We start from the raw sequence: 9837 nt of genomic DNA on the forward strand, positions 1-9837 counted from the left end.
CCCCAAAGTGTCCCCATGGCCCTGTCCCAAGGGGTCCCCCATGGCCCTGTTGTCCCAAGAGGTCCCCATGGGTCTGTCATCCCCAAAGGATCCCCGTGGCCTCATCCCCCACAGCCCTGTTGTCCCCAAATGATCCCCAGGGGTCCCCATGGGTCCCCATGGGCCTGTCGTCCCCAAAGTGTCCCCATGGCCTCATCCAAAGGGGTCCCCCATGGCTCTGTTGTCCCCAGAGTGTCCCCATGGCCCTGTTCCAAGTGGTCCCCATGGCTCTATCGTCCCCAAAGGGTCCCCATGGCCCTGTCCCAAGGGGTCCCCATGGGTCTGTCATCCCCAAACTGTCCCCATGGCCTTGTCCCCAGGGCTCTCCATGGGTTGGTTGTCCCCAGAGGTCCCCATGGTCCTGTTCCTGGGGGTCCCCATGGCCCTGTTGTCCCCAGAGTGTCCCCATGGCCTCGTCCCAAGGGGTCTCCCATGGCCCTGTTGTCCCCAAAGGATGCCCATGGCCTTCTCCCAAGAGGTCCCCATGGGTCTGTTGTCCCCAGAGGTCCCCATGACCCTGTTCCTGGGGGTCACCCCAGCCATCTCTGTCACTTCCCCGGGTCCCCAGGGGTCTGCTCCAGGTCCCCATGGCCCTGACAGGTCCTGGGGTGTCCCTGGGGACAGGACGGGGTTGGGGACAGAGCCCCGAGCGGTGGCAGGACACAGGCTGGCACCTCGTGACGGTGACACCAACACTGTTTATTGCCAGGGGAAGGTGACACCCCTTGGGAAAGACCCAGGAGATGGTGGGGTGACACTGGGGACATGTTGGGGACAAGCCGGTCACACGCTGGTGGCCTGAGCGTCGTCACCGCTCTCGTCCCAGCCCCGTGCCACCATCCGCCGTCCCGTCCTGCCAGGGTGGCCCAGGGTTTGGGCCATGGCACCCCGCAGCTCCGCCTGCTCCCTCTCCAGCGCCGACAGCCGTCTCTCCTGCGAGGGGAACCCCGTCAGATCCCACCCGGGTCCCTCCTGTCACCCATGGGTGCACCCAGGTCCCAACTCTTACCAGCTCCCGGTTCTTCTCCTCGCTGCTCTTCAGCCTCTCCAGATCCTTCTTCCTGGTGCCCTCGGCCGCCGTCAACCTGGTTGGGTTGGGAATGAGTCGAGATCCCAACATGGTTGGGGGCACCCACAGGTTGGGGGCACCTAGTGGTTGGGGTCATCCACTGGTTGGAGGCACTCACTGCTTGGGGGGACCCACTGGTTTGGGAGGACCCACTGGTTTGGGAGCACCCATTTTTTTGGGGCACCCACTGGTTTGGGTCAACCACTGGTTGGGGTCATCTACCAGTTGGAGGCAAACACCAGTTGGGGGCACCCACTGGTTTGGGAAACCCACTGTTTGGGGTCAACCACTGTTTGGGGACACTCACTGGTTTGTGGACACCCATTTTTGGGGGGCACTCACTGTTTTGGGTGCACTCCCTGTTTGGGGGCAACCACTAGTTTGAGGCATCCACAGGTTGGGGGCACCTAGTGGTTGGGGTCATCCACTGGTTGGGGGCAGCTACTAGTTTGGGGACATCCATTTTTTGGGGCACCCCCTGTTTTGGGGCACTCACTGGTTTGGGGCACCCACTGGTTGGGGGGACACCCATTTTTTTGGGGCACCCACTGTTTTGGGTCAACCATTGGTTGGGGTCATTTGGGAGCACCCATTTTTTTGGGGCACCCACTGGTTTGGGTCAACCACTGGTTGGGGTCATCCACCAGTTGGAGGCAAACACCAGTTGGGGGCACCCACTGGTTTGGGAAACCCACTCTTTGGGGTCAACCACTGTTTGGGGACACTCACTGTGGACACCCATTTTTGGGGGGCACTCACTGGGACACTCACTGGTTTGTGGACACCCATTTTTGGGGGGCACTCACTGTTTTGGGTGCACTCCCTGTTTGGGGGCAACCACTAGTTTGAGGCATCCACAGGTTGGGGGCACCTAGTGGTTGGGGTCATCCACTGGTTGGGGGCAGCTACTAGTTTGGGGACATCCATTTTTTGGGGCACCCCCTGTTTTGGGGCACTCACTGGTTTGGGGCACCCACTGGTTGGGGGGACACCCATTTTTTTGGGGCACCCACGGGACACCCACTGTTTTGGGTCCACCATTGGTTGGGGTCATCCACCTATTGGAGGCAAACGCCAGTTGGGGGCACCTACTGGTTTGGGGGAACCCACTGGTTTGGGAAACCCACTGTTTGGGGTCAACCACTGGTTGTGAGCACCTACTGGTTGGGGACACCCATTTTTTTGGGGCACCTATTGGTTGGGGGCAACCACTAGTTTGGGGCACCCACAGGTTGGGGGTACCCACTGGTTGCGGGCACTCCCTGTGTTGGGAGCACCCACTGGTTTGGGGCACCCACTGGTTGTGGGCACACTGGGTTGGAGACACCCGCTGTTGGGGCACCCACTGGTTGGGGTCATCCCCTGGTTGGGGGCACCCACTGGTTGGGGGGACCCACTGGTTTGGGGACAGCACACTGGGTTGGAGACACCCACTGTTGGGGGCACCCACTGTTTGGGGTCATCCCCTGGTTGGGGCACCCAGTGGTTGGGGGGACCCACTGGTTTGGGGACAACCATTTTTTTGGGGCACCTACAGTTCGTGGGCACCCCCTGTTTTGGGGCACCCACTGATTTGGGTCAACCACTGGTTGGGTCAACCACTGGTTGGGTCATCCACTGGTTGAAGGCAAACACTGGTTGGGGGCAGCCCCTGGTTTGGGGCACCCACCGGTTTTGGGCACCCATTCCCCATCCCTTACCTGGCCCCCAAATTTGCCGCCCGGGCGTTGGCCTCCTCCAGCTGCTTCCGGAGCCTCTCCAGCTGCTCCCGGTGCTGCTCCTCCATCTCCCCGACCTTCATCTCCATCAACCGAATCTTCTCCTGGTTCTCCCCCACCTCCTTCCTCAACCCCTCGATCAACCGCCCGTGCTGGAGAAGGACCAAGATGGGGTGTGACAAGTGGGACACGGCCAACGGGGCCACCTCGGTGGTTTTGGCTAACACCCACCTACCCACCCACCCAGGGTGGTCACCTTCTCCAGGGGGTGGATGGCGTAGAGCTCGCCCTGGGCCACCGCCGCCTCCTCCGCGTAGCGCTGCCACGGCACCGTCGATTTGCGCGGCAGCGACACCGACGAGCGAATCTTCCCGCGACCCTACGGCATCGGCGGCACCCGGTAACGCTGACCTTCTACTCCACCAGGATGCCACAGTGGCCAGATGGCTACCAGGGCTTCCTGGGGCATCGTGGAGGACAAGGGACCCCAGGTTGGGGGCAACCATTGGTTGGGAGCACCCACTGGTTTGGGGCAACCAGTGGTTGGAGGCACTCACTGGTTGGGGGCAACTACTGGCGTGGGGCACCCAATAGTTTGGGGTCATCCACTGGTTTGCGTCACCCAATAGTTGGAGGGACCCACTGGTTTGGGGTCATCCACTGGTTGGAGGAACCCACTGATTGGGGGCAAACACTGGTTTGGGGAACCCACTGGTTGGGTTCAACCACTCTTTTGGGGCACTGACTGCTTGGAGGCATCAACTGGTCTGGGGTTATCCACTGGTTTGGGCACCCACTGGTTGGAGGAACCCATTGATTGGGGGCACCCAACGGTTGGAGGAACCCACTGATTGGGGGCAAACACTGGTTTTGGGGAATCCACTGGTTGGGTTCAACCACTCTTTTGGGGCACTGACTGCTTGGAGGCATCAACTGGTCTGGGGTTATCCACTGGTTTGGGCACCCACTGGTTGGAGGAACCCATTGATTGGGGGCACCCAACGGTTGGAGGCACCCACTGGTTGGGGCCACCAACTGTTTAGGGGCAACCACTGGTTGGAGGCAACAACTAGTTGTGGGCACCCACTGGTTGGGGACACTCGGTGATTGGGGGCAGCCATGGGTCTGGTGCAACCACCAACGTTCTCCTTGGTCACAACAAGAGGGTGGCCTGGTGGCTACTGGGGCTTACCGGGGCGTCACGGTGGGTGAGTGTCCCTGGGTTGTCCTCGGTCGGTGGCCTCTCCACGTGCTCGACGCTGCTCTGCTTGCGGAGGCGCCGGGTGGCTTTGTTCTGTGCCGGGACGCTCTGGGTGCGTTGCACGTTCCGGCGTTCCCGGCTGGACGGTGGCGGTGATGGTACCGGTGCCGGTGATGGTTCCGGTCCCTCCTCCCGGCCCCGAACGCGGCGGATGCTGATGAGGGACTGGCTTTTGATGAGGGGACTGTGTTTGCTCAGGTCCCGTGGTGGCACGAAGCCTGGTTTGAAGCTCTCTGCTGGGCTACGAGGGGAGATGGGGTGATGGCATGGACACATCCTGGGGTGGTGTCACACCAGGAGGGACCAGAACCACCCTGAACCCAGCCAGGACCAGAGACACCCCAAAACCAGTTGGGATCAGACCCATGTCTGGACCCCAACCTGGACCTGGAGCTCCCCAAACCCACTTGGGACCAGAAACATCCCAAAAACAGTTGGGTTGGGATCCATCTCCTGACCCCAGCCCGGACCTGAAGGTCCCCAAACCCAGCCAGGACCAGAGACCCCAAAACCAGTTGGGATCAGACCCATGTCTGGACTCCAACCTGGACCTGGAGCCCGCCAAACCCACTTGGGACCAGAAACACCCCAAAACCAGTTGGGTTGGGATCCATCTCCTGACCCCAGCCCGGACCTGAAGGTCCCCAAACCCAGCCAGGACCAGAGACACCCCAAAACCAGTTGGAACCAGAAACATCCCCCAAACCCAACTGGAACCAGAACCATCCTCAAAACCAGCCTTGACCTGAACCACCCCAAACCCAGTTGGGATCAAACCCGTCTCCTGACCCCAGCCTGGATCTAAACTACTCCAAAACCAGTTGGGACCAGAGACACCCCAAAACCAGTTGGGATCGGGCCCACCTCCTGACCTGACCCTGGATCTGAACCACCCCAAACCCAGCAGGACCAGAAACACCCCAAAACCAGTTGGGACCAGAACCACCCTGAAACCCTCAAGGACCAGAAACACCCACTAAATCCATCTGGGACCAGAAACATCTCCAGGACCCAGCCTGGACCACAAGTATCCACTAAATCCAGTCCAGATGGCACCATTCCCTGAACTGGGACCAGAACCATCCCCTGCTTGGACCACAACCATCTGCTGGACCCATCAGAGACCAAAACCATCCCCTGAACCCAATTGGGACCAGTAACTCTGGGACCAGAGTCACCTTAGACCCAGCCAGGACCAGAACCACCCCAAGCCTGTCCTGGTGTCCCACCTCTCTACCGAAGGTCCCCCTGGCCCCACATGTCCACCTTGGTCCCATGCATGTTTCTGTCCACCCACCGGTACCTTCGCTCCATGGTGGAGCTGAGCCGGACGGAGACGGGGACAGGGGTCCCCTCCTTGATGGCGGTGAGGATGGTGGGCAGGGGCTCCAGCTCCTCCTGCGTGGCCTGCCAGGATGAGACAAGGACATTATGGGGACAAGGGGTGGCCTTGTGCCATCCATGGGGCAGTAGACACCAGCTCTGCCCGTGGGGAGAAGAAGGTGGCCGGTCTTGCCAGCTACGCTCGGGGACAAACAGGTGTTGGCACCTGGTCTAGGCTGGAGAAGATGTCACAGAGCAGGAGGTGGAGGGTGGCGAGTTCCAGGGCCAGGTCCACGTAGCCGTCGTAGGTGGCCATGTGGACGCTGCTCTCGGGGTTGGCCACGCTCTGCAGGAAGTCCCTCATGGTGCTCCAGTTGTGCTCCAAGAACTCATTCATGAAGCCCATGTAGGCCTCCTTCTCGCCAAACCTGGAGGCCACCATGTCTGGTTACCCCGGGGGCCAGGCGATGGCCTGGGTCACCACCACGCTCATGGGCCAGGCCACCTCCAGGATGATGGACCAAGTCACTGCAACGTCCCTGTGCCACCCTGTCTACAAGCCAGGAGATGGGTGAGGACACCTCCATGGACCAAGCCACCCATAGGTCAGGCCACCACAGGGGACACACGAGGTTCTGCTGCTGGGACACCTCAACCCTATACATGGAGTGGAGATGTCCTCTGCTGCCCCATGGCTGGTTCATGGCACGGAGGAGGAGATGGCCCTGCTGCCCCATGGCATGTTGGGGACAACCCTACTGGCCCACGGTATGCTGGGGACAATCCTACTGCCCCATGGTGTGCTGGGGACAACCCTACTGGTCCATGGCGCGCTGGGGACAACTCTGCTGCCCCAATGCATGTTGGGGACAACCCTACTGGCCCAAGGCACGTTGGAGACAACCCTACTGGCCCATGGCGTGTTGGGGACAACACTGCTGCCCCATGATGTGTTGGGGACAACCCTACTGGCCTGTGGTATACTGAGGACAACCCTACTGCCCCATGACTCTCCACAGCACATGCCCCACAGCACGTAGAGGATGTCCCCACTGCCCCATGGCATCCCCAATGGGGATGTCCCTCCCCACTCCTACCAATGCCATGCCCCATGACGTACGTGGTGAAGTTGGCCAAGTTCTGGATGACCTTGGCCACCAAGGTGAGGGTACGGGCGGTGGCCTCGCTGGGGTACTCCTGGACCAGGCCGAAGAGGCTGGGGGACATGATGGCGGGGCAGAGGAACCGCAGGAAGAGGGAGGCCGAGACCAGGCGCTGCCCGATGGGGGTCTTGCCCCGCGCCGCGCACTCCTCCTGCCAGGCCGCGAAGATCTCGCCCAGCTCTGCTGGGAAGGCCCTGTGGGGACAGGCACCATGATGGGTGCTGGGGTAGGTGGGTGGCCCTGGAGACCTCCCCGTGTGCCACCACGATGTGCTGTGGGTTGTGGTACCCACCATGACTATGCTTATCCCCAAGCTTGTCCCCAGGTCCTTCCTGGTGCCCATCCCAGGGGTGGTGCCCATCCCTCTCCTCCATGGCTGTTCCCAAGCTTGTCCCCAGGTCCTTCCTGGTGCCCATCCCAGGGGTGGTGTCCATCCCAGTCCTCCATGGCTGTCCCCAATCTTGTCCCCAGGTCCTTCCTGGTGCCCAGGCCCATCCCAGGGATGGTGCCAGTTCTCAGTGCCCATCCCCATGCCCATCCTGGTGCCCATGCTCGTCTCCAAGACCATCCCCAGGTCTTCATGGTGCTGGTGCCTCTTCCATGTCAGTGTCCATCCCCAAGCTCGTCCCTGTGCAGGTGCCCACCCCCATGGCCATCCCCCGTGCCCAGCCCCAGGCCCGTGCGGGGGTTGTCCCTCACTCGCAGGACGTGGCGATGCGCTGGAAGGTCTCCTCGCAGACCTGCCGTAGGTTGTTCTGGTTGTCGGAGAGGTCAAGGCCAGCACATTTGCTGGGATCCACCTCGCAACTGTCATCTGAGGTGCAGAGCTGGGCCACGGCCTCACCTGGGCCACCAAGGGACAACTCGTAAGGGGACCAACCAGCCACCACCACGGGCATGGCTGTGACAAGACCCCACCACATCCCCACGGATGTCCTGGGGGTGTCCTACAGCCCCGTAATGGTCCACCCATGCCCTGCACCTCATAACACCCCATAATGTCCCACAAAGACTTGTCACGTTCAGCATCACGTACCCAACGTGTCCTGGAGGTACTTGCCCCCCACCAGTTTCATGTACTCGTCGATGGCTTTGGTGGCCAACGTGTTCTCACGGAAGATCAGCGCCTCCCGGTCGTCGAAACGGTCCAGCTCGGCCACACCAAGGTCAATGAGGAACGACTGCCAGGTGGACAAGTTGAACAGTGGGCAACCATGGTCCCAAACTGGGTTGATCAACCCACCCTGGGAACTGCAGGCATCTCCTAGCACTTCCCTGAATGGTGTTTCCCATCCCATCAATCCCATCCCTACTCAACCCATCCCAACTCATCCATCCCATCCCATCCCAACCTGTCTCATCAATCCCATCCCAAATCGTCCATCCCTTTCATCCCAACCTGTCCCATCAATCCCATCCCAAATCGTCCATCCCTTTCCAACCCAACCCATCCATCCCATCTCATCCCATCTCAACTCATCCATCCCATTCCAACTCAATGGAACTCGAATCATCCATCCCATCTCAACTCAACCCATCCCAACTCAACCCATCCAATCCCATCCCAACCCAACTCATTGGTCCCATTCCAACCCAACCCAATCCATCCACCCCATCCCAACTCAACCCCTCTGAACTCATCCATCCCATTCCAACTCAACCCATCCCATCAATCCCATCCCAAATCATCCATCCCTTTCCAACTCAACCTAATCCAACCTATCCACCCCATCTCACCCCATCCCAGCTTAACCCATCCCAACCCAACACGTCCTCTCATTCCAACTCAACCCAACCCAACCCAAATCATCCACCCCATTCCAACCCCATCCAACCCATCATCCCATCTCATCCCATCCCATCCCAACTCAACGCATCCCAACTCATCCATCCCATTCCAACCCATCACCCCATCTCATCCCATCCCAACTCAACGCATCCCAACTCATCCATCCCAGTCCAACTCAACCTACCCCACCCCATCCCACCCCAGACCCATCATGCCACCCAGCTTGTCCTCACCCACCTTCCCCACATCCCCCACGGCCAGCACCCCCTTCACCTTGGCCTTCCCAGTGCTCTGCAAGACGCGGACCAAAGCGCCGGCCAGTTCCTCCTTGTGCCGTACGGCGATGGTGGGCTCCAGGCGGGCGCACAGCTCCCGGTAGTGGAAGGTGATGAACTCGGCCAACTCCTTGTAGCGCACGATGGGCAACACCTGCACCTCCCGGTAACGGCCCCGCACCCTCACCGACGGCACCCGCTCACCTCCCGCCGGAGCGCTCAGCGGGTACCAGCGCTCCAAGGGCTGCCGGGCGGCCGCCAGCTCGGACAAGGGGATGGTGATGGAGGCCACCGGTTGGCCGGGGTGGTCATCGCGGCAAAGGGCGAGGGTGAGGGCGCGGGAGGGCGGGAGGGCAGCCAACTGGAAGAGTTCACCCCAAAAGAGCTCGCCGTCGGGGCCGGCCACCTTGGCGGTGGTGCGGGCGAAGAGGGTGCCATCCAGGTGGAGGTGGCAACGGAGACGCCGCCGAGGTGGCAGGTCCCGTGCTTCGTAGACCCACAGGCTCAGGGCCAGCTCCAGCCGCTCACAGTTGTCCTGTGGGTGGTGGGGGACAAGGGGGACACAGCGGGTGGTGGATGAATCTGAGGGGAGTTTGGGGGAGGACAAGGTGAAGGTGACAGGGAATTCTGCTGGTGGATGTGGGGATGGGGGGAGTGGGGACAGGAGGGGACATGGGAAACCTGGGGGGACACACGGGGATGGAGGGGACATGGAGGGACAGGAGGGGACATGTGGGAATGGGGGGGACCAGGAGGGACAGGAGGGGACATGGGGGACATGAGGGACAGGAGGGGACATGAGGGACAGGGGGGACAGGGCAGGACATGGGGAACAGGAAGGGACATTGAGGACAGGAGGGGACATATGGGAATGGGGGGGACAAGAAGAGACAGGAGGGGACATGAGGGACAGGGTGGGAATGGAGACAGAACAGGACGTGGAGGGACGAGAGGGGACATGGGGGACAGGAGGGGACATGAGGGCCAGGGCAGGACACTGGGGACAGGAGGGGACGTGGGGTTCTGTGGAGGGACCTGGAGACAGGAGGGGGACAGGAGGTGACATTGGGGACAGGAGGGGACAGGGATTTGGTGGAGGGACATGAGGACATGATGGGACATGGAGGACTGGAGAGGACATGGGGGACAGGAGGGGACATGGGGGACATGGGGGACAGGGGGGGACAGGAGGGACAGCGG

General features: G+C 61.1%; 1 protein-coding gene across 1 annotated transcript in view; it reads right to left on the reverse strand.

Annotated features, from left to right (window-relative positions):
- Positions 1-782: 782 nt before the first annotated feature.
- The window catches only part of RASAL3 (RAS protein activator like 3), a 31174-nt gene continuing 22119 nt past the window's right edge, over positions 783-9837 (reverse strand). Inside the window, exons 8-18 of the mRNA XM_014960098.1 lie at positions 8636-9219; positions 7610-7754; positions 7273-7417; positions 6531-6767; positions 5637-5838; positions 5385-5494; positions 4019-4328; positions 3083-3205; positions 2809-2978; positions 1049-1124; positions 783-972 (exon numbers count right to left, since the gene is read on the reverse strand). Of these exons, the coding sequence (XP_014815584.1) occupies positions 823-972; positions 1049-1124; positions 2809-2978; positions 3083-3205; positions 4019-4328; positions 5385-5494; positions 5637-5838; positions 6531-6767; positions 7273-7417; positions 7610-7754; positions 8636-9219 (2252 nt within the window). The 3' untranslated portion in view covers positions 783-822. The remainder of the gene's footprint in view (positions 973-1048; positions 1125-2808; positions 2979-3082; positions 3206-4018; positions 4329-5384; positions 5495-5636; positions 5839-6530; positions 6768-7272; positions 7418-7609; positions 7755-8635; positions 9220-9837) is intronic.

This window comes from Calidris pugnax, unplaced genomic scaffold (genome assembly GCF_001431845.1).
Source record: "Calidris pugnax isolate Ruff unplaced genomic scaffold, ASM143184v1 scaffold498, whole genome shotgun sequence".
Classification (NCBI taxonomy): domain Eukaryota; kingdom Metazoa; phylum Chordata; class Aves; order Charadriiformes; family Scolopacidae; genus Calidris; species Calidris pugnax.